Here is a 25,645-nt window from a genome sequence, read left to right on the forward strand (position 1 = left end):
AAATACCTTTAAATTGCTGGAAGTCAAGATTTGAGTTGCATGTTATGGGAACGTGACTATGAAATAATAGAGGTTTCAATACTCGGGGACTCAAAGAGGGTCATCAATAAAACTTCTACCTTGGACTTCTGCACGGCAGATTTTGGCCTGCTGAGAAGACTGGTTTAGAGGGTACCTTGGGAAACAGCCCTTGAGAACAAAGGGGTCCAGAAGGGATGGACATGCTTCAAGAAGCAAGTCTTGAATGCACAGGAGCAAGCTGTCCCAGTGTGCTGAAAGGCGAGCCGGTGGGGAAGATGGCTAGCCTGGCTAAACAGAGAGATTTTGAAGGAAATTAGGGGAAAAAAGAGATCTTACCAACTATGGAAAAAAGGGCTGGCTACTCATGAAGAGTTTAGGAATATAGATAGGTCATGTAGAAAGAAAATTAGAGAGGCACAATTTGAACTCAATCCAGCCACTTCCGTTAGGGACAACAAGAAGTGCTTCTACAAATACATCAATAGCAAAAGGAGGGGCAAGAAAAATGTCCATTCTTTGTTGGACATGATGGGGAACAAAGTCACCACAGATGAAGAAAAGGCTGAGGTACTTAACACCTTCTTTGCCTCAGTTTTCAAGACAGGTTGTCCTCAGGACAAGTGGCCTCTGGAGGTGGTAGACAGAGATAAGAAGCTGAATAGCCTCCTGTAATCCAGGACGAAACAGTTAGCAAGCCACTGAACCACTTGGATCCTCACAAGACTATGGGACCAGATGGAATCCATCCTAGGGTGATGAGGGAGCTGGCAGAAGAGCTCTCCATCATTTACCAACCTCCCTGGCTCACTGGGGAGTTCCCAGATGATTGGAAGTTGGTGAATGTCACACCGATCCACAAAAAAGGCTGCAAGGAGGACCTGGGAAACTACAGGTTGGATATTAGGAAGAAATTTTTTATGGAGAGAGTAATCAGACACTGGAATGGGCTGATTCCAGAGAGGTGGTGGAGTCACCGTCCCTGGAGGTTTTTAATATGAGACCAGATGTGGCACTTAGTGCCATGATCCAGTAACTGCCGCGGTAGTGGATCAAGGGTTGGACTTGATGATCTCGGAGATCTTTTCCAACCCAGCTGATTCTATGGTTCTATGATACAATAGCAGGAACCCCTTGTTGCTAGCCAGTCTGGGAGCAAGGGTGGGAGTTCATTGCAATGTTAAACCCTTATAACCTGGCCCAAAGGGACCGTAGGTGGGGACTGTAATGAAAATACCTTTGAATTCCTGTAGCCCATGATTTGAGTTTTATGTTACAGGAATTACTATAGCAGGAACCACCCAAACCAGTGCAGGACAAGCCTTGCAAGGAGCAGTGCCAAGTGCAGCAGCGGACAGCCTGAGCTGGCTTTGGTGCTCAATAAGTCCATGCAACAGACCAGCTCTCCTGTCCTGAGCTACCACCATAACAGATGGAGCCCGAAGTCAGGAACTAAATGAGCTCAGTGGACGTTTTGTGGCCATTAGTGGACATTTTATGGACATTTTACAAATGTTTTACAGGGGTGATCCACAGACTAAGGGAATGTCATCTGTATCAAATGATGGGAAGGCAGTAGGGTAGTTAATGAGGATGTATTGAATAGTGTGGGACCTGAGCATGATGTAAATAGTATGGAATGTGCTCGTTTTGGCTGGGATAATTAATTTTTTCCATAGTAGCTTGCATAGGGCTGTGTTCTAGATTTGTATTGAGAACAGTGTTGATAATTCAGGGATGTTTTCATTACTGCTGAGCAGGGCTTACAGAGTCAAGCCCTTTTCTGCCTCTCACCCCACCCCACCAGCAGGTGGGCAGGGGGTGCACAAGGAGTTGCGAGGGGATAGAGCCAGGACAGCTCAGCCCAGCTGACTCAAGGGACATTCCATACCATATGGCATCATGCTCAGCAGTAAAACCTAGAGGAAAAAGAGTCCCCATCAGTGGAGGTTTACAAGATGTGACTGTAGAGAATTCTAACTAATCTCATCCAGGCTCCCTTTCCAACACAAGGTTGGACCTAATGACCTTCTGATGTCCTTCCAACCTGGGCTGTACGGGTTGGCATAACAGTATCAGGCATTTTCTGATGTGACTCCCAGCTGTGATTTTAACAGAACCTGCTTGAAGAAACATAGTCATTTTGAAAATATATATTTGGTAAAACTATGATATTAGAAGAAAGTCTATGGTTTCAGAAACTCCTTAGCTATTACACTCCAAAATGCTATAAGACATTGGTTTGGTGACTGTTATTACATACGTAAGGAAATGGAAAAATGCAACTCACTGGTGTTTTTGCTCTTCTTTAGCTGATGCTCTAATGGTGGTTTTAACATTCTATTGACATCAAGGTAATTCTGAAATTTTTTTCTTTTTATTTCTTCAAACCATTCTCCAGTCACTCCCTGCAGCCCTTTTTCAGACTTCCTTCTCTTCAGAAGTTTGCTAGAAAGGGAAAAAAAATACTTTAAGCCATTTTAGATATTACAGGCACATCATTAGGAACTCTCCCTGTTGTTGATCTAAATATTTACAGTATATGTACATATAATGACTTTTAAAAAGATACAGTGGGGCATGATACATTCATAGCAAGCACATAAAAGTTTTAATGACAGAAAAATTCTCCAGCTTAACAAATGACACTATGTGACCAGGTTAAGTGGATGATTCATATGGTTGAATTATTCTCTACCTTGAAGAAGTGCATCCATTTTCCTTGCAAAAATAAGGTAATAATTCATAAGCACTCTAATTGAAAGTAACATTAAGTTCAGCCAATAATCAAATTAAAATAAATAACACCCTAACAAAGCAATTTCTGAAATATTTATTCACTCATTTAAGTAGAAGCAATAACAAGAATATTTTTATTTTCAAGAGGAAGATCACCAATGCCCTAACAGTGAGGTGTCCACTACACATTTTCTATGCAAAAGAGAATAATAAATTGTGAATTCAGCTAATCAATATTCAAGCAACATGTTCAACAAGTTTAACACATTTTCCTCTTTCCTTGCTGCATAGTGATCCTGCCTGTGTTTAATATGTATGAAGGCATCTAATAATGAATATATAAATGTTCTGCCACACTGAGGCGAAGCCTGCACAAGCTACACACATGTCGCTGCCACTGAAGAAGTTATTTAGTAGTAAGTTCAGGTTTTAGACCAAGAAGTCAGAGGAATAAATTGTTCAGCTGGATGTAAAAGAACAAGGTACAGTTGCAAAGGAGTGGGAATAGTGCAATGGGCATGCAAAGTTACTTGTTTTCAAATGATGTTACACAAGTGCCTAAAGTATGGATGTAAATGCAGCAAATCCACACCCCATCTTATTCTGATGGTAACAAAACAAGACTTCGTGCACAGCCTGCAGATGTAATACCAACGTTTGAGCAAGGCTTTCATGTAAATCTGCCTCCTTAATCAGTGGTAAAACTCATACCTAGGAATACAGATGTTCTCAGAGAACATAAGTTACTTCACTTATCAATAAAAACTCACATTATCTGAGACAACAATACCTCCCAAAATACACTGAAGATAAAATATCTAGTCTGGAAATGGATATATTTTGATCTGGAATTTATACAGAGTACATTGTCCATACTAGCACCTACTGTTCATCCGGTGGCATCTGATGAACAGGAAGGCTGGAGGGAGACATTTTTGGAAAATGAGTACTTCCTTTGAAGATTACACAGCCACATGCACAAGCACTAGCCATTCCAAATAAACTTATTAGAAAGGCAAAAATGTTAATCATCACAGATATTACCACAGCACGGGAGTGACTAAACACTGTAAATGCATTCTGCAGCTTGGAACGCAGCCTAGCAGTGATGTGGAACAAGAGGGGATGAACAATGTGCTCTCAAGAGCCAATTTCATGACCTCACTCCTGTGGCCTTACCAGTAAGGAGCAGTAAAAGTACACAGAACCAGGCATGAGGTACTCGGGGAGTGGCTGCAGCCGCAACACCCGCCCAGTAAACAAGGCCACGGCAGTTCTGCTGAAGTCCCTAAAGTAGAGACCATCTGTTATAACCCATTCCCTTCGGGAGGAGACACGCTGGGATCGCCGTTCCCAGTGGGAGCCCGTCGGGGCGGGGCCCTGGCGCCACCCAGCGGCGGCATCCAGGATCACAGCTTGTCCCTGTGCGTGTCCCCGGGCAGGGCTGCGATCCCGCACCCGCGGCCGGGAAGCGGGCAGGATGGATACACAACCGTCTATTCGCTTCATGTTTACGCATTCCAGAGGCAAAGGAAAATACGAAACCCCCACACTTGCTCTAACGTCGACCATATGAGGCATTGCACGAACATGCCTTGCACTGAGAAACGAACTGGAAGTCTTGCGCAAACGCTGACTTTAATGTTTAAACACGGTAAAGTCTTTACGAGTACATGCTTGGCATTATCTATAGTCATTATCTGTGAATGTACTGCTTTTGAGTTGTGCTGTCATCCCAAACTCAATATCCCAAATAAATCCTTTAAACTGCTTGTGCATATTTATATTTATGCACACGCACAGGCCCATATATGGAACTCTATATACATAGTTATTTGAGCGACGAATAATATTAATATGATACACAATCTCTAATTGCAATATTGCATGACTATTAAGCATTTCTCCTTCGTGATGACTCCCAAGCCAAACCACATCATTTCCCTATATACCTGCTCTGTCAAGTTTATGTGCCCCCTCATGATACAAATGAACGACAGTTGTGAGCCAGAAGGAAAGCCCGTCTCAAGAAACAATTATAGCAGGAGATGGTATCTGCAGTGAGTATTGCAATGAACTTGCCTCTGAGGCAGCGCTATTGTTACTCGGATTACCAATTATATATTGAGACACTGCTCCGTAGGAGTGTCAAAACACCCAGTGCCCTCTAAGCCAAATGTACTAATCCTGCTTCCCTGTCTGCTCCATCTGTCCTTACTTCTTGTTTGTCTACAGACACGTTTGGACACTTGAAGTCACTTCCTCTTGAAAGGAGACAACCTCACTGTGATGGAAAAAGCTCTTGAGGGATTAAAGGCAAGTCCATTCCCAGGATAACTTATAGGAGACTGCTCCACAAACCAGAGCAGGCAGCAATCCTAAATGACCTCACAGGCTACACCTCATTACCTTTTCCCATCTATTATCCTACAGAGCATGATAAACTAATGAATCACTCAAGAGCAATTTCTTTACACTGTTTTTAAAAACATTGCTTCCTTATTGGTACAAGGATGTCCCAGAATTTCTTATAGATGTCTCCAGGGAAAAGTTAACCTGAAGTTTCTATGTGCTAGACTTTCATGTGGGTTATCATAAATACTGTCTATAGATGGGTAGCCTCCCCTACCACTTCCTCTTAGGATAATAAGGAGCTTTAATTGCTACAGTAAGAGGAAAGGTATTTTCTTTACTATCTTCATCCTGAATATAAAGCAGAAGACAGATGTGCAAGGTAGTAGAAACCGGGTTGCCAAATAGGACATCTGGGGACACCTCTGCTGTTTGCAGGGGACAGAGGACTCAATCCCACTTTTACCAAAGCAGAAATTATGATTCCTATTGATTTCAGGAAAGCAGGATTCGGCCCTAAAGGACTGTAATCACACACCTCTCAAGAGAACAGACACACAGCACAAGGAATTGCACCAGGTGAAGGATAAGCAGGTGCAATTTGCTCTTTGGATCAAGGCTCACAATGTTTGAGAAGACAAGGCTGAAAGGATTGCAGATAAAAAGAGTGTTGAAAACTTAGATTAAAAATACAGCAGGGCAGATAACTTCCAAAAAGTTACCTAAACCAAGCTTTTATCTTTATTTTGTTTATATTCCTTACTTTATTAGCAAGGAACAGCTAGAGATGTTAAAAAACAGTGCCTGAAGAAGTTATTATTTCCTAATTTTTTTACCTCAACTTATGCCCTTCCCACTGCTTTATACATTATGCCACACTGGTGAACTGTGCAACTCCACCACTTCTGTGAGTAGTTACTTTTCTAGAAAACTCTGGCTGTTGTCACAGCCATGGGTAGCTCTAAAATGCAATGTAGGAATGTTTTTTACTTACAGTTCCTTTTAATGTTATGAAAATAATTTACAGACATACTTTCAAGTTGTCATATTTGGGGGGAAAAAAAGGAAAAAGAAGTATTACTGGCAATGGCAAAGACTACCATAGCTGAAGTAATTTGAAAAAAAATTTGTATCTGCCATTTCCTAGAGACAGTAATAACAACAACATTCTGGTTGCCAAGGTGCCAGAGTTAGTTCTACCAGGAAGAAAAATAACAATACACAGAGTCAACGTACTCTTTCCGAGCACCTCAGACACACAATAGGTCTGTTTTCTAAGGCACTCTTTATTCTTAGTAGCTGGTATACTTTTACTCATATTAAAGCATCTTTTGTTTATTTTTCTTTCATATTGCTGTCTGTTTGGCTAATGAACCAACTCAGTCTCATTATTATATGTAAAACATTATGCACAAGAGGTGAATCACAGAGGAAAAATTACTCCCATGTTTTGGTTGCATATACTACAAGGCAATGTAAAAAGATCTAACTGAAAATGCACTTATTTTTTTCTTTGATATTTCTAAAATTAAGCATTTCTGCAGTCATTCTCTGAAAAATCAAGGTCTCCTCTATGAGGAACAAATATGTTGGAAAGAACAAAATGTGTTGGAATAATGCTCCAATCTAACCTGCTAGGTCGTTGCCAATCAACCATTCCAGTTTAATTTTTCCTTCCCCTGAAATACTAGTTTTTTTAATCTAAGTCTTCATCTTTTTCATCCTTCTGTTGTTTTTATTATTATGAATTCATTTTATAATGCCCATTAATCCACTAAGTTGCCTTCAGATGTATTTATCTGAGTAACTAAAGATGTGTGTGGGCAAAGAGGATGGGCCCCAGCAATGAAAAACAAAGAATGTATTGGTTCAGTGTTTGTTACTGATCGTGACCCAAAGACCAATTAATGTAATGGAAGGACTTTCACTATCCTGAACAGGTCAGGGTGTGGGAGGGAGAGTCACCTACTGGTGATACCCCAAGATGGAAAGGAGTAACTGGAAGTGCCAAGAAAGATTCACCTGACGGACAGGATAAACATTTCACAGCTCAGCACTGAACTGTATGGCATATGTTTTCAATCCCACTTTGATGGCTGCATCAAGTTACCAGCTCACAATTATCCCAAAATATTTAGATTCTGGAAATGTGCAAAACCAGCGATGGAAGTCAGAAGAAAGTGAAAAGGGAATTAATCTTCTCTAGGTTTTCCTCCCAGACTGTACATTTAACAGGCAGAAGAACTTAAAACACAAATATACCACTTCTGCATGATATCCTTTCAAGTAGCAAGTATGGCTACATAAAGAGTTGTAAACAGTAAATATAAATTTTTCCTCAGAACACTCTTCTGACAATAGATTTTGGATTCACATATTAAGTCCTGCTGTGTGTCAGGGACACAGTCAGGGAATATATGAGTAAAGGCCTTTCTGAAGATCCACCTTATCTGCTCATGGGGAAAACCCTTCCCTCTCACTTCTTTTTTCATTAAAAAGTAGGAAAAAATCACAAATCTGACATTATTACACTACTTCTACTGAGCAAATTTATTCTTCTAAATTAAAGCTGATCACCTGCTTTGAGATAGCCCAACACAGTGGCAATGTGTACAATGATTACACACAACCTACACAGATAGCATGACTATCAGCATACATGAAAATCTTCATCAGACTCCCACTGTGTGTTGAATACTTCTTCCTACTCTGTAAGTCATAATGTCTTTTGTGTCTATAATTCTTTAACTTAAGTACTCTCTGTACAGTGGCCAAAAGGTACCTCTGTTTTTTCCCCAAAGCATTAACTTCTCATATTAAACTATATGAAATAAATGTATTGCAGATGACTCGCACTAGCTGCTGTTTTCCTTTACCAAGTCTACCACTCCTTTTCCCTTGAAGCTTTTCTCTGTTTCCCTGAGTAAGAGCACAGAATGACACTTTCCTTTAAAAAAAAAAAAAAAAAAAAAAAAAGGAAATGTTGTAAGGGCAAAGACAAGGTTAATTCTCATGCTGACCATATAACTCCTCTCTGCTCTGGCAGCTCAGGAATCAGTAGTTCTCAGTTAAAGCCCTGAAATCAGAAGCTCATTGACTGTCTTCAGAAAGTTGTTTTCAAAGCCCAGAGCTTTGAAAACAGATCATGGGAGCTGAGGGGTGATTAATCACCCTTCTCAAGCTGTAACAATGCCTCAAAATGTTACTTTATTACTATTTCTTTATCAGCTACCTTGGGTTTACAATGAAACGATTATTTCAGCCCTATTGGAACATGCAGAAAAGGCACTAAGTACATACCCTTTAAATTGTATACATACTTAGAATATGAAAGCTTTCAGTCTTTTGGGCAGCTGGTCAATAAAAGTGAATGAGGTGGAATATTCAGCTAATTCTGTTATTCTGTGAATGAATACCCTAGTAATGTCAAAACTGTCGGTGACCTTCCAGCTCAGTCATGGCTCTGCCATTCCCTCTACAGTATGTGCAAAACAGGGAAAGGCTCCACTCTGAGAATGTTTTACAGATGAGTTAAAATCTCTCTGTGCTGGCTGCAAATGATAGTGAAAAAATCAGTGTTGCTTTATTACACTCTCAATACAAGCTACCTGCCAATATTATAGGGTAATAACAAAACAAATCCATGATGCAATGGAAAGAAAGGCTACCTATCATTTTAAAGTGTGTCATACAGCTTCTGAATGGTAGTAATTAATATCTCTAATGAGATTACTTCATTAACAGGTATTTCCATTACCATTAATACATACTAATAGGGGCAATGGATATAATTTTCCATGTAAAATTCTGATTTCTTTGCAGGGATAGATGTAGTCTCAATCCAAAACCACTGAATGATAGGAGTAAGTTTTGAGCTCCTGAATGTCTGTCCCGGAAATCTTACATGGAAATGCATATGTATACTATGTGTTGCCACATGATGGGTTGAACGGCTGAGGATCAGGTCTCTCAGCAAACCTGAAGCTAATGATTAACAGCAGACATATTTACTCTTCCAGGGTAGAGCTGCAGGTTGATTGTGAGACCTTTTATAAATATTGTTAGCATGCAAAGAGACAGTCATCTATGCAAGTATTTACAGCTCAGCCATGAATTATAAATTTAACTGCCTTACAAAGACATACGATGCAGATGCTATTGCTCATGTTATTTAAAGACTTTCTTTATGCAAAACCTTTCCCAGGAAACAATATAAGGGGAAAAACAAGTAACAAGACACAGGCCAGGTGAGAACTCTGAATGAGGGGAATTTATTTCAAATTAAGACCAAGGTCTCACCTCTACATGCAGGTTTGTGTATGACAGCCCTTGGGTCTGGACAGAGCCCTAGAACTGAGAGGCTCCAAACAGACTTTGACATTAGTTTGTACAGAGCTAAGCTTGAAGCCTAGGGCTCTCAAAATACACCTCTGCAATCTCAGGTAAGTGTGCAGAGTCTCACAATGAGCTGAGTTTACAATTCTGGACAACAGAAGTGAGACAGGTCTGAGTGCACCTGCACAGTTTATGTGTTACTGTAACACTACAAAAGCCTCATTTACATTTCTTTAAATTAAGGAAAGAGGTCACAAGAATTAATATAAGCTTTAAATGTTGACACAGGGGATGTTTCTCATCTGGAAATGTAATGCTTATATACATGTATATAATATATACTTACACAGATCCTTTGCTATAGTAGCTTAGAATCTCACAATTTATCACAACTCTTCCCCTGGAAATAAAAATATTATAGTATAATAATACTTTATAATATTTACATGTATATAATTTTATATATACATATAAATATATATTTAACAACATAAAAGCCTATAATGCAGGAAGAAACAGACTCCAGAGCACCCCACTCACACTGCTGCAGCTTTCCCTGACTGCAGCTTTCTGTGCTCAGATCCCTACCTCTAAAAATCCAAAGCCATGGCAAGTGGAAATACTGTGTTTCTTTGATTATACCAACCACAACGTAAACTGCATGTAATTTATATGCAATAAAGTGTAAAAAGACTGCACTTTTCATAATTACTCTTAGGTTCTGTTTTGTGGTTTTGATGTGTTTGGTCACAGTTAATATGGTACCAGTGCATTGACCTATTTATTTTGGATGTAAGACTGAGGAAAAGAATATAGTTTCTCGTAGGGGTTTAAAATGTAGGTATTTAAATAGTTTATTACATTTAGCAGCATTAATACAATAATTTAGCTGCAAAGAAGGATTAGAAATACATTTCATCTGAGCATTTAAATGCACAAATCCTCATGAAAAAGTTCCATTTTTCCCTACCTGCTTTAATGAATTTCTTGCATGAAATACATAAGTAATGAAATTTTTCAGACTGTAAGCTCTGAGGAATTAAATAATTTTTCACTATAAAACAAGTACAGAAAAAACCAAAACAAGGTCAGTCCTTAGTTTATATAGTCCTGTGTTAAATTTGTGGAACAGAGAAGAAAAGGTTCTGTGTGCCCAAAGCTCAAAACTCCATTGGGCCGAACTCCACTTGACTTGAAAACTGGATTCAGAGAGCAGAATGATTTTAAAGGATGATTAAAGTCAGTATACATAAACCACTGACAAAACCTAAATTTTAAAGAAGGAGGCAGACACACAACATTTTTTAAATGCCATCAAAACAGTATCCAGTGGAAACTCATGAGTACTAGCTGAAGTCTTGATATACAGCCCAACTAGCTTTGCTCTCAGCCATTAGCCAGTTATTGCCAAGAGCCACATCTACAGGAGGTGCAAGTGTTGCATGACAGATGGATACGAGAGTTGGATTGTACCTCGAGGACCAAATTCAGCAAAACTCCAGCACCTTGGGCTTCACCCCAGAAAGCATGGGCTGCAGTCTTTGACAGGATCACACAACACATATAACCTGAGCACACCACTGGAGCACAGATGTGCCAGTACAGGTGTGGAGATATCCAGCCACTCTGAACATGAATCAGGCATGTTTCTGTGCCACACTTTTTCAACTTACTGGTGTAACCAATTTATTACTTCTGAAATACATGCAAGGTCTTGAAAGTGTTGGGACATAGATAGCGAGAAGAATCTGTCCACATGAGAAGCTGATATTCATTCCTTTTCTTACAGCAGTGACAAGCAGTGCATGTTACACTTCAGTGGCAATACCTTCCAGAGGCCAAGTGACCCTACCACTCATGCCACTGGCATTACAAGCAACTTTTAATAGCATATATAAGAAAGCTGAGCTAAAGTAAGAGTGACCATACTTTGCTGATGTTTTCAGCATTTCAGACAGTTCTCTTCTCCAGGCATCTCCATGACTCTCTGCTTGCTTCTTCTTCCACCTAATGCCCATTTCCAATACCCACTAATGTCAATTATTAATTTAACCTCGGCACCCGAATTGTTGAGGAGACAGATGGTGTTGAGAATGTAGAGGCATTACTACTGGAAAGGTCAAACATGCGAAGTGTACAGAATTCCTACAAGGTGCATGATTCCTTAACTGGGTCACAGCTCCATGGAAAACCTAACAAAATTGGACTATTCTGCATTAGTTATTCCAGAATAACTCCCCATATTGACTACCTACTCAGTAGTTAATGCTTGCTTGCACTGCTGTGTCTGACCTATTTATTTTTGAAGCCTGGTCAATTTACCCATATATACAAAGTCTATTTAATTCTACTTTTATCATTAAGCTTGGACTTAAAAAATGTCTACTGACTGGCCTTAACAGTAAGCGTTGCCCTAAATCTCATCCAGTTTCAACACTGTCTTATTTTTGGCAGCCCTAGTGACTTCAGAATTAAGCTAGATAACAACAACAACAACAACAACAACAATAATAATATTATTTGTGATTTTCATTTTTGCATTATTTTGTCAATTGAAAATGCAAACATTAGCCTCAATAGCCTGAAAACCCTGGCACAAGGCCTCTGTTTCAATGAGCATGGGTTAAAGTGTCCTATGTTCTTCCTGCTGTTGTGGGTTCGGCCACTAGGGCCCTGGAGCAGCTTGGGAGGAGCAGAGCTGGTGGCCTTGGAGAACAGTGTCATGAAGACAACCACAGGCCTCAGCAATGGCAAGCCTTCCTTTCTCTAGGAGATGCTTTTAAAGGGAAGCTGTCCCACCGGGTCTTGTTCTGGTTACAGCCCCAGATGCATCCCCAGCTCTGTCTGTGCACAGCCACTGCCTTGACTCCCGAGCTGACATCCCAATCTGGCCTCATCCCAGCCACCGCGCCCCCGGCCTGCCCATCCATCATGGGACCATGGCTGACCCTGCCCACTGTCACCAGACCTGACCCTGACATGACTTCATGACTTGACCTTGTCCCTGTATCATCACCACGGCCCTGCCCCATCACCACTAGGCTGTGGTGGACCTGGGTGCCCTCATCAGGCCTGATCCCGACCCTGGCTATGACTCAGTCCCCCAGCCTGGCCTTGCCCTGCCACACCACCAGTGGCCGGCTGGGCTGCCTGTCTGTCTTGCTGGGGTGGTGGGAGGGTGGGACAGGCCCTGGGTGCAAGTCCCGGCCCTGCCAGCCCTGTGGGGAGCCACTATGGGGAGCCACCATGGCCCCAGTCACCGGAAGAAAGAAGAAAGACATTCGGCGCACTACAGACAGGCTCTTTGAAATGTAACACAACCCAAAAGGTGATTGTGGGTCTCCATCTGCCGTTACACACACCATAGGAAGTCCCCTCCTCTCAAACACAAAGAAGTGCAAAGCTTTGAAGGAAAAGGTTGACACTGGAATTAGTTCACTAGGAAAGGACAAGACCAATGAGCTGGTAGCAATGCTGGTCCGGACCCTGCTCTGTAGATGTAAAACTGGAATTACACCACAGACTTTGGTCTAGTTAGCCCAGATGGACAGGGCTAAAAACCAACAGAGAAGGCAGCACATGCTGTGACCCCTGGCCATTTCTACCTGCTCTTACTCACCCTATGTGAAGCCCCAGTTCCTCCAGGACTCAGAAGACAGGACTACCGAAAAACCACAATGAGGAAAAAACTTGATATGCAACTTAACTAATTGTATTTGGTTACAGTACCTCCACTCAAACAAGGGAAGTCCCAAAATGAGATTATTAGACAATAATTGTTTACCAAACTGTATAAAAGTTTTTAGATCAGTCTCCCCTGCCATTTTTGCTTCTATTTGCACTTCTTTAGCATATTAGTGCTTCAGGGCTGCAAGGACCTGTTTTCCTTAGTGTTGACAAACCACTAAACATGCTGGTGGCACAGTATCTGTGGTAAGTAATAATAGTATCTCCTCCACAAACAAGACACGGTAGAACACTTGCGCCCTGAGACATTCCCGGGTGGAGTATCTCTTATGAAAGAATTTCTTTATTAATGCTTTGTTCAGAGAGGAAACTCCACTGAAATAACAATATTCCCAAGCAGTGCTGTCCTGGTATCCTGCCTGCTCTCCTCATGTATTTTGGAGTTAATTCTAAATATTCTTTGTAATTATGAGGAGTTGGACCCCAAATCTAGGTCTCCAGCACCCAGTAAATTACTCTTAGTCTCCAAGAGGGTAAAGAGGACTACTTCTATGAATATGACAAAACAAAGGCTGCAATGGCATACCCCCCAAATTGTAAGCAAGACAATACAACTGAAGCACCTAGTATGAGTATGCTCAAATACATACAAAGCTGAGTATGTCTGCACTTCTGCAACGAATGCCTTCCCAAGGTTATGGGGATGGAAAAAGATGAAAAGATACATTTCCCATGCAGCGTTTTATTCCCACCCTCTATTGCCAGACCCATGAGAGCAAATGTCGACCAAGAGAATACAGTAAGGAATTATATGCAACAAATGAACTCAGTAGATGATCTCCGGTGAGGCAGTAAGAACAGTTGTGTTCCTGTAAAAAATAAGTATATCCAAATGATTTATTGTAAAGACTGTTTAGAACAGTGTAAGCAGAGGATTCATCTTTCCCACAAGAATCATATGGGTCAGCAAGAGTGAAGCACTGAGTGGTGCTGACTGTACCTCCCAATTAATTTCATATGCTTTTCAAGTTTTAATTTGAGGATAAATTAAAACAAACTTCTGCTTTGTTGCCACCTATTCCTGTCGTAATCTGTAAAATAAGTCTACTAAATAAATAAATTAAAAGAAAAAAAAAAAGCAAAAAACAACTGGAAAAGAGCAAAACAAATGAATGCAAATGGAATAAGTGCTCTTCTCTCCCAAAAGTTCCATTCCCCCTTTTTTTTTCTTTTTCAGTTCCTATTCAAAGACAGTGGCTGGGGCCCAAGATATGCTCTAGAGCTAGTAATTAATTTTTTTGCCATTCTTCCTTTTGAAAAAAAGAAAGAAATCCTCACACAATACAGGCATAGTTAGTTTTCGAAACATGATCCAGAAGGTAAAACTGCTATTCAGGGAGGTAGGTTCATTTCTCCATTCAGTGGCTCAGTCTCTCAGTTATTTTCAATGTCCTGTTTGAAAGTGAAGAGTATTTCCCTCTTTCTCAAGGATTAATAAACAAAAATAGCACAAGGCTATTGTATGTAGTCATAATAGGAACATTATATGAAACAGACAAATCTCCTAAATAAAAGTTATTAAAGAATACAGAGCTCCTGTGTGCTTTTAAATACATGCTGTATCTCCCAGTTGTCCATTTCTTGGACAACCTGCAACTGTACCAGTTGTTCCCACTGTTCCAACGCCACATCCTCCTACCTGCTGCCTCTTTTAAGTTGCTGGCTCCATGTTTCCTGGCTCCTCTCAGCTGCTTTCTGTGGGTCCTGGTGCTATTCCAATAGTGGAGGTGCATCTCAACACCCAGTGCTCAGACACTGTGAGGCATCAGAGCCCCAAAGCTGGCTAGAAAGGCACCTGCTGGGGCATTGCCCGCCTCTCCACACTGCAGAGGGAGGAGCTGCCTTGGAGATGAAAGGCAGTAGCTCCACCTCTGTATCCCTTAGCTTCATGCCCTAATGTTGCTAAGCCTTCCTACAGGGACTGCCAGTTCCTCTGCTAGTTGTCAGGCTCTGAAGTGCTGTCCTGAACAGATGGGAAGAAGCCAGCCTCCCTTCACCCTACCCATTAGCTTCTTGGATAAAGGACAGAAAAGAGATGCACCTACAGGTTTGTTTAGCATTTGGGATCTGGGGCTCCCTATGCAAATATTAGCTGTCAATCCTTTTTTTATTTCTGTCCCCAGCAGCTGCAGAACAGCGCTTAAAAGGATGAGCTGGGTGCACTCTGAAGTCTTGAAACCATAAGTCAAATAACATCTGGAATGTTTTTGTATTGTGATTTTCAGGTCTATTTCATTACATATGGAAAGCTGACCCGTGGTATTAATAACTGTGCCAACAGCAAACATTCACGGTGTTCTTATGGAAACTGAATTGTTAAGTAGTCATCTGAACATGCAGTCATTACTGCACTTTGATCATGCTGTATTCCTCCATATCTTCTCCGGGGCATCTAACTGGTTGAAATATTTGTGAGAAGGAGCCTCCTTCCACAAGCATCTACAAAATCACCAGTTCCATTAACCAGGCTTACTAAACTAGCATTTCATGACTTGAGTTGGACTTCTGCCTTGACATTGCAATTACTATTATGGAACAATGATATATATTGATATATTTATATATATCAATAGTATATTGATATAGAGACCCTAAACTCCATCTCGCTCCCACATTAACTCTTATGATAAATAAGGTTTTCTCCGAATTTGTATTATGAATGAGATGGATTGGATGAACAAAGAATACTGAAGCCATGTTAAACCCAGGTCCAAAACTAACATTTTCTTTTAAATTAAATACGTGATTAATAAGTTCCTGAATTATTTTCAGTGTATATAGCAGTGAACAGCCATGTGAGTTATACCAAAGCTGACTGTTGCTGCTTCTCTGAACCTTTTTCGAGGAAGGTGTCAGATATGGCTGGTTTGCTGCAGCTGTTCAAAGGTACTACTGAGAGGAGCCACGAGAGGGCAGTGGAAAGAAAACAAGCCAAAAAATGTCCTGTCAGTCCTGGGAACCTGCAGCCTAGGGCACATCAGGAGCTCGGCTCCCTGCCAGTGGCAAGAACAAATAAAGGTCCAACAGGACACACAGTTCATTTCTGTATAAAAGTGAAAGCAACACTGAGAAGTCTTCCAGGCCGGGTTTAGAGGTCTGAAGCCTGTCAAGGAAGCCAAGAAAAGGCCAATAGTACCCAGAGAATGTGCTGGGGCATCGGGAGGGACAGAGAGGGACAGCACTAAGTGGGGCTAAGAATTACACAAAGGCACACAATTGACCACCTAACTCACACATTCCCACTCCACACAAAGGCTACAGAGAGAAAGGGAGATGACAGGGGTTGTATAAAGCAACTAGCCTTTTCCTAGAAAATATCCCCAATATGCATTTGGTTTCACAAAGGCTGTCTTGGTGAAGAGAGACACACCGGTTTTACCCAGTTTCCAGAGTAGGTAAGCAATAAGAAAAGAAAAACTATGTATATTTATCTCGAAACAAGTACAAGCTCAATACATTTGAGAAGGAATTTGAGGAGGTCAGTATTTCATGTTGCACTGCAATACACTTGTGTTTATGTAAAAATCAACTCCCCTGAACTATGGCTGTCATGTGTTGAACACAATAAACCACACAGAATGCCTGGATCCATCTTTTGATCTTATTTCATCTTTCGAAATTAACTGGTGTTAATATTTTTCTATAATACAAATGCAGCTTGTAAAAAAAAAAGTCTGTTCTTGCTTTTTTGATTCCAGAGTTATATCTGGGAATGGATTTCAATTTTTCATTGATCTTTTAAGAGACTGGCAGACAGCTGTGTGCTTGCCCGTATGACATCAAACAGCATGGACAAGATCAGTGCAGTCATTAGAATCTGACTTGTGGTCTGCCAGCAAATGCTTCATTCCCTCTGTCAGTCCAGTCTAGATCATTCTATACATGGACCTATATAGTAAATACAGATGATCACTGAACAAACTTGACCAGTGAGCCTGATGTTTGTTATTGACTTGCTCCTTGGCTCTGCCCAGCTCCAACTAGCTCTTTCCAAAACCATGCTCAAGAGCAGTTCAAAGGACAACTCACTTCAGTAACTTTGTGCAAACAAAAGCAGTATTAATGGCATTGTTCCTTCCATTCCACAGCATTTCCTATATGCCTCATTTGATTGATGGCATAAATCAAAATCACACTTTTAAAATATCCCAGGAGTGGGCTGCCACAGTGCTCAGGCATTATTTTCAATTTTTTAAACTGAAAACAGTCTACCAAGTTAATTATCAAAATAATAGTAATAAGAATGACATGGAGGAAGGCATATGGGACAAAGAGGAACAAATGCAATTTTGTTTAGAGCCTCTGAAGCTCACTGTGGTCATATAGGAACTGCAGGATTTGGCCCTCCAGGGTGATCACTGTTATTACTTTGATTATAGTAGCACAGGGCAACACCACACAGACTGGAACCTGTCTGCTCCTGATGTGAGTCCCCTGGCCTGAAGAGCTTACAGTCTAAATAAGACCAGGTAGACAAGTGGAGTGAGAAAGAAAGTACTTTTATTAAGCCCAAGAGAGATTAAGAAACTAGCCCAAGGACACATACAAAGCCTTTGAGAGATCCAGGGTTTAACCTAGATTTTCAGCATGGCGCCTTGGTCATAAACACTTCGCCTATCTTCTGCTCCGCTTGTGAATGCCTCTTCAGCTGAGATTTAAATAGACTACACCTCAGTAAAGCATCACCAGAAACATCCTGTTATACCATGTTTATTTTGACAGCTTTTGCATAGAGAACACTTTCTATTGACAAAGTCCTAAGCACACAGGTGGAGAAATAAAATTTGGGGGCAGGTGAAATCCTTGAGTTCAAGCACAGGCTATTGCTTCACAAGACTCTGTACAGCATGGAAAGCCTCAATGTATTTGCTCCAGCTTTAGTCTCACACAGAGTTTTAAACTATCCAGCTATTAATTCCCCCTATCCAGCAAAATATTCCTCCTTTTTTGGGGGGTCATAATGGGACACATGGAACAGAAATTAATCAGAGAAAGAAAAGTAATACCAAATTATGGAAGAAAGAAATCGCCAAACTTAACTCAGTTCAGGTTTATATGCCGCAGAAAACTAAGACAAGTTTAAGATATAAGTCAGTGTTGACACATAATGTTTAACCATGCCCATCATAAAATGCACTTAACTGAAATAAAAAATACACAGTACAAAAATCCACTTGACAGAACTGTTACTCATTAACATTCCTTTTACATCTTACATGAAAGAATTTCTTGTGAAAAGTGCCACTTGCGAATCTGAGAGGACACTGCCTTTCACTTCACAAGATAGCAAGCCTCACCTGGGGGAAGAAATTATAACCTTTAATGATAAACGGCTCATTTTCCATAATAAGTTCTATTAATTCCTTGACCTTTGCTCTCACTATTCACACAAATACCTTTGATGATTTCACACATGGGAGATACGGGCTAGAAGCAAGGTCGAGATTGCTCTATATCTTCAGGTACGGCACAGGGCATTCAATTAAGTCACTTGCATCAGTCTTGTGAATGGCCTTTCAGTCAGGTGAGTGCCTGGCTTGGTTTCCAAGAACTGCCCTGCTCGGCTCTGGGATCTGCTTGAGAGCCACAGAGCCGCCACGTTTCCCTGCAAGGTCCGGCACAACTTCCCCGTCGCCGTGGTCTCCCGGGTACCGGTGTTTAGCCCCCACCCCCTGCCAGCGGCACGGCGAAGAACAGAAGCCGCCTCCTCCTCCTCCCGGGGGAAGGAGAGGTGCCACGGGAAGCCGCAGCCGTGACTCAGAGCCGTCTCTGTCACAACACGCGTTTCCCAAACGTCCAGCTGCTTCAGAAGCTCGGCTCGGGCGGTCCCGCAGCCGCCGGCGCTGGCAGGAGGCACTGGCGCTCCCCGGTGTCCCGGCAGGACCACCGCTTCCCGCCGGGAGCGCAGCCCTCCGTACGCGCAGCACCGCCGCCCTTGCAGCGTCCTGGACGGCGCAGACCCTTCGCGGGGGGCACCCTCCCTTCGGCCGCCCCTGTTCCCCCTCTTCCCGTCGGGGCTGGAGCCGCGCCCCTCGCAGACCCCGCTCCGCGCCTCCAGCTCCGCTCGGGCGCGACGGGCACGGACGGGGCGGGGTCGGAACCCGATTACCTGACTCTGTCCTTCTCTGCCCGCCGGAGCTCCGCGTCCCTCTGCAGCACCTGGAAAATCAACCTGGCTTCCTCCTCGTTCAGAAAACTGAGATCTGGCCCCTGGGGCGCTGCGGTCATGGCTTTGCTTATCGGCGGGCGGGCGGGCGGCGGCGGCGGGCGGGCAGCGGTGACCCCCGCGGAGTGCGGGGCCGCACCAGCATGGCCGAGCCCCAGTAGGACCGCACACGCCGGCACCCGCCGGGCGCGCTTCCCCCTCGGACGGCGGGAGCGGCGGCCGCTCGGTACCGCCCCGGCGCGGATGGGCAACACCCTCCGGGGCCACCGCAGCGCAGCCCGGTGGGGCGGGGCGGGGTGAGGCGGGGAGGGGCAGGGCAGGGCAGGGCAGAGAAGCGAGGTGGTATCGTTGTCGGGGCCGGTGCTGGACGTGGAAAGGGAGTTGGAGTCGCTGGTCGCCCCATGTCCGTGTCGTAGAGCGGGCGGCTCAAGTTGAATCGGGTGCAGCGCTGTGCGATCGGCGCGGTGTTCGCCCTGCCGCTGCCGCCCGGCGTGCCCGCTGCAGCCGGGTCCCGTTCCTCCCGTGGCGGTCACGGCGCGGTTCCCGCCGGGCAGCCTCGCCACGCCTGTTCCCTGCTCCCTGGGCACCGGAGCGCAGCCCCCCGGACGTCCCTCCGCTGCAGAAAGGACCTGTCCATAGTCTTGCGGAGTGGATACAAAGAGGCAGCTTTTCCACGAGGGAAGAACGGGGCAGTGTTTCCGATTTACTCTCCTTCAAGGTTTTCCCGAGAAAATAGTAGAGAATATAAGTTCTTGACCTGGGCGTTATAGTCACATCTGGGAAGTAATTTCATTCTGATTCCATTCTAAAGGCTCTAATGCAACCTAGCTTTGTGCTGGTGGGAGCACCAGACACTGCCGTGTCTCCCGAAAGTATGTGTCTATCTAGTATGCTGCAGTAGTTGAATAGTTTGTAAAATGTCCTTTGAAACTTTTCCATCGAAGAAGGGCTTTATTCAGGACTGAACTGCAAACGGAGAAAGAAAATTTTGGTGAAAGAAAACACAACTTTTGTTATGGCAAAGCACATCAGTGGAAACCAGCTCAGTGTGCAAGGAGAGTGGGGCTAAGGTGCATGCAGCCACCTTCCCACCCTGCAGCAGGCTGATGTGGGGCTGTGGGAGAATGCTTCCCCACTAGGAAGTTGAGTGGTGCAAGTGGAAATAAAGACCTTAGAGCACAGTGGGAATAACAGGTTGCAGGAGGCTTCTTGTTTTGGTGTAGCTTCTGGCATCACTAGTCTGGTCCAAAGAGGAACTTATGTGATTCCTGGTGACCAAAGAACAAAAACAAAGCTATGAGAACAATTGATGCAAATGTAATGAAAACTATGAAGAGTTATGATGTGAAGAGGAGGTGTCTCCCACAGAAAAAAAGACAGTGAATTTTTAATAGTGTGTAGGAGATGCTTCTGGGCAAAGTCCAAGCATGTTGTTTCTAAAGGTGCAAGAGCCACAGCTGTCCCTGGTCCACTAAGAGAACTTCTCTCTAAGGGTAAATGTCCTGTCCTCCCCATTCTATTGTGGTGAGCATAACAGAGTGACTGTTTCACCAGCAGAAGCTGAGTGTATGGAGTTCTCCTGGGGATTCTACCAGGCAGTGATTTAGACATCACTCTCCCTTTCTGATTGGCGCATGCAGGATATGGGAAGCAGTTGCATCATGTTGGATCTGCTCCCAGAGCTGAGGGGCAATGTGACAACATTTTTTTCTCTACATCCCTTGCAGTAAAACTCATCAGTGCCCACACTTACCTCGAAAACAACATTCCATTTTATTGATGAAGTTGTGCTTTTTTTTAATTTCTTATGCAAACATCTAAGATGTCCCTGCTTGATGCAGCAGGGTAGACTACATTACCTTTAAAAGTCCTTTCCAAACAAAAAAAAATCTATGATTGTATGATGAAAAATATATACATACAGACAGAATATATAGGAAGGATGTGCATTTTCTTTCTAGTTTGCAAAGGAAGTTATTTATTACAGTTCTTAACAATAAAGGGTGGCATTCACTCATAAATTTGGTGACTATCTATAATTGTATTTATCCTGCATGTAGGTCAAGAATGGAATTGTATTTCTAAATCTCTGTCATCCTTTTCCATAATTTCTAGCAATCTGATTAATTGGTGCTTTTTTTTCTCCACCATCAAAATGTCTGTTATTTTTAGTGCAGAGAAAATAAGGGGCAAGATGTTAATTTCATGTATAATCAATGTATAGTCTTTCAGGTATTAAGAACGGAATCAGTTTTTCATTCCATACGAAGCAACAGAATGGTTTAGAAGAGTGACAAGTACATAGCCTAGTGGCTTTAGATGCTGCCAGACATCATGGCAGTTATCATTTCAATGAGTTTTATCCAGAATATTTAGAGATTTGAGTGCAGCCATCTTGTATGGTAAGAAGACCTTCATTTTCCATCTTGTATGGGAAGAAGACCTTCATTTTCCATCTTGCATGGTAAGAAAACCTTGGTTTTACACAGCATCTTTGGTATGTCATATCAGCATTATAAAATGTGTGTTGGACTGTAACTAGAAAGAGCTGCTATCTGTGGAGTCTTCTACCAGAAATTTATTTTGTGAAGAGTAACTGCTTTTCCAAATGTCCCTTCATTACTCCATCTCACTTTAAAGTTTATGTGTTTTATATGGATCATGATGGCAAGAAAACACTGCCTGTATTCCAGTACTGAGTCTCTAGTGCCTTATGTGCTTTAATTTCTGTTGCATAAACCTTAGATAAGATACATGCTCTAAATTTTTTTTCCATGTTTTTTAGTTATCAGCTGTTCCAGGAAGATACAGAAGTGTTTTCCTGTAAATAAGTAGCATTTCTTGTGCTTAGGAACCTGAAACAGAGGACCAAAATAGCATAGGAGAGGCTGCAGACATGAGACGTCATTAGTAATGTTAATTGCCAATGCCACTAAAGAGGATGCTGACACACATACCTTAATTATAGGGCAAATGCTTCAAAAATTGCATTTTACAAATACTGCTGTACTAAAGGGTGGTGTTAATTCTACTTCCTCTCAGTGGAGGAATTCAAAGTGTAGGGCTCCAGAAAGCCAGAGGGACTGTTTCTAAAAGTTGATCTGTAACTAGTGAATTGAGGGGAATGCGCGGGAGGATTGCTTAAATCTTGTAGCAATTGGCCTTGAGGCTCGTATCAGCCTTGAGGCTTGGAAGAACTGTAAGGTCTTGTCTGTTCTTGTTCAACTAATTACTGTGTAAATTGTCACACAGATTAGTGAAGGCTAGTTTAATTAACTCCCTGCGTTAAGTAAGAATGGCTTCATGACAAGGCAAAGAATAAATATGAAGCGTCTTTCATTTAAAATGTATTAAATCTGCTTATTGTGTTTGAAACAAATATTTCTAACACTATTCTAGGTCAAAAATAGTTGTATCACACTACTTGTAAAGACAAAAGCAGTGTCTCTTCTCTGTTTAAGAGGCCCATTGTTTATATTTCAGTTTATTCCAATAGTCATGATTTATTTATGTGTATTAAGTTAACACCTGGAGATCCAGCTGAGTTTCAGGGGATGTGGAGGCTTGCAGTGTATGGTTCCCACTGCCGCAGGTCAACATTTCCACTGAGCACTGAGTATCCTCCAGGATTTGTCACTGGGTCCTCAACCCCCACTTCAAAAGGACTTTGGACTTTCATTTAGGCATTTTAGCTGTGAAGTGGTGCACTTTGAAGATTGCCTGGACATCAACATCCCAACGCTGCTTGTGTTTTTATAGCTGTTTGCGTGCTATGCAGCCTCTTACGAGGCAAGGAGGGAGCCAGGACCAGGCTGGGCAGGTTGCGGAGCGTAGGCCGTTGCTGTCCACCCTGTAAATGCCGCAGGCGGCAGATCTGCTCCCACAGGGACAGCCAGTCTTCAAGCTACACTGCGTTCACAAGTCACATCTTGCAGCCTGCATGGCTGCAGATTGCTCCTTTTCACAATTTCCTCAAGCACTTCCTCTTGCTGAGTCTCTCATTCACCTCCTTCTCTTTTCCTCCCCATCCCTTGAGCTGCTTGGGCTGTTCCCCCACTTTTAGACTGTCCTACTGACATGGCACATTTCCTCACCTTGTGAGTACTGATTGCTGCTGCTGCCTCTCACCTAGAGCCCTCCTACCCCATACGTTGTCAGTATGACTCCTTAATTTTTTCCAGTACAGGGTTGTTTTTGTCAAAATAGGCTTGTTGATCCCTTAGAATGGCAAAAGGGCATCATAGCAAAATATAGTCTGTTTTTTGTCTACCAGAAGAAAGGTAAGAATGATATCCCAGAAACATATTAGCATTGCATAGCAGTGAGGAAAAGTGGTCATGAGAGACATCTCTTGAAATGGTGGCTGCAGTCTGACCATCACACTTCATGACACTTCTGTCTGTGTATTTGATGATGCTTTGGACAACGACTCCATGATACCATTTTGTTTTGCTTTTTCCTTATGACTGGCTGTCTGTCCTTCTTACTCTCTTACTTCTAAGGTTCAATTAATCACTGATTTCATTTTTATACTCATTGGGACTACACTTTCTCTGGACTGGAGAGAAGAGAATGTTGTGAGTAGGATCCCTCACAGGGCAAGATAGGTTGGGATTTTAGGGTGTTGCTGCAGATGGCTGTGGCCTGAAGAGGCATATGAAAAAGATAGTTACCTGTACATCTCTGGAGTACAAAAACACTGCTTGGAATGGAACGGGAAACATGCTTGGTTGAAATTATGCCAGATTTCTGCTTTATTATAGGTCTAATGTCCTGACTGTCAGAGCCACAGGTTGGCTAGTACTGCGTATAACAACTGCTCTCTTGGCAGAAACTAGGTAGCCTTCTCTTCCTCCTTAACTAATATGTGCATAAACATAATCACCAGAGGCCAATACCTGGGACATGGCAGAATTATACATTTAATATATTAAAGTTATATGCCAGTGCCTGCAACCTATTAAGACAGGGTTGAGTAAAGGTACAAAGAACCATGCATGACTAAACAATAAGGAAGAGATGCCATTAGAAACAAGAAGGCAACCTGCAAAACACTGAAGTCATATTCAAATGAAGAAAATAGAAAAATTCATAAATCCTGGCTGATAACATATAAAAATAAAATTAGGCAGACAAAAAAAAAAAAAAAAAGAGAGAGAGAGCTGGGAGGAGCAACTTGCTGAAGATCTCCAAACCAGGACTAAACCCTTCTTCAACACATCTCATCAGAGAATCTGTAGGGCTGATCAATGATTGATGTATAAAAGAAACACTACGGAAAGTCAGTGTGGCTTCCAAAAATGGAAGTCCTACTTTACAGCCCTCTTTTTGAAGGGTGTCAGCAAGTATTTGGACAAAGACAGCCAAGTTGATCTGATCTACTTGAACTTTTGAAGACTTTTGACAGGATCATCATCAACAACTTCTAAGGAAACTTAATAATCATGAGATTAAATAAAAAGTCATTTTATAGATAAATAACAGGTTAGAACTTGGGAAACAGAGGGTAAGAGGAGAGGTTACTTATTACAGTGGAAGAAGGTTACTGGTAACAATTAGTCACAACTACCTGGTAAGCACAGAGTTTCCCAGAGCTCTGTGCTGGGATCTGTGTTATTCATTACACCTCTTAGCTGACCTGGAAAAGAAGAGAGCAGTGAGGTGAGAAAGTTTGCTGGTGTGGTGGGAAGGTTTGTGATGTGAAGATACTCAGGGTAATAAGGACAAAGGCAGACTGTGAGGGACCACAAGAGGTTTTTTTAAGAAAGAATGACTAGGAAATATGTGTGGAAAGAATCCTAGCTTAACGTATAAGCAGTCTTCACATGTAAGCAACTACCATTTGGAAGTGAAGACTTTATGAAATGCATAACTTGTGGAAAACATGAGAAAAGGAAAACAAATATTAGAAGTTATTAGGAAAGAAAAAAATCCATAGATTTCTTACAGTTTGTATACAAATATGGATTTCTGTATGGAATATAGGTTATATTATTTATTCATATACAATATGAACATAGATTTCTGACTATATAATCTGAATATATTTTAATATATACTCTCCATACAGATGACAGAATTGGAATATGGAATTCTATATATTCTATATTTTTATATGGCAGAAATGGTGGAAAGGAATTGACTTTGGCATTTCTTCAAGTAAAAGAATGAGAGGCCATCAATGGAGTTAGTAGAAGCTGATTTCAGTGCAAACAAAAGGAGATGAACTTGTGCAACTCCTTATCAAAGGATTTGAAGTAAAAGGCTTCCAGGGAAGACCATAGAAGG

The 25,645-nt window shown here is 42.1% G+C and overlaps 1 protein-coding gene across 4 annotated transcripts in view; it reads right to left on the reverse strand.

Annotated features, from left to right (window-relative positions):
* LOC114066140 (protein O-glucosyltransferase 3-like) overlaps positions 1–19,525 on the reverse strand; it is a 57,849-nt gene extending 38,324 nt beyond the window's left edge. For all 4 annotated transcript variants that reach the window (XM_027900644.1, XM_027900610.1, XM_027900619.1 and 1 more), the window contains exons 1-2: positions 19,301–19,525; positions 2,309–2,466 (exon numbers count right to left, since the gene is read on the reverse strand). In XM_027900644.1, the coding sequence (XP_027756445.1) occupies positions 2,309–2,466; positions 19,301–19,419 (277 nt within the window). In that variant the 5' untranslated portion in view covers positions 19,420–19,525. The remainder of the gene's footprint in view (positions 1–2,308; positions 2,467–19,300) is intronic.
* Positions 19,526–25,645: the final 6,120 nt, after the last annotated feature.

The sequence above is a fragment of the Empidonax traillii genome, unplaced genomic scaffold (genome assembly GCF_003031625.1).
Source record: "Empidonax traillii isolate 1590-97213 ecotype Southwest subspecies unplaced genomic scaffold, ASM303162v1 scaffold21:size2437335, whole genome shotgun sequence".
NCBI lineage: Eukaryota > Metazoa > Chordata > Aves > Passeriformes > Tyrannidae > Empidonax > Empidonax traillii.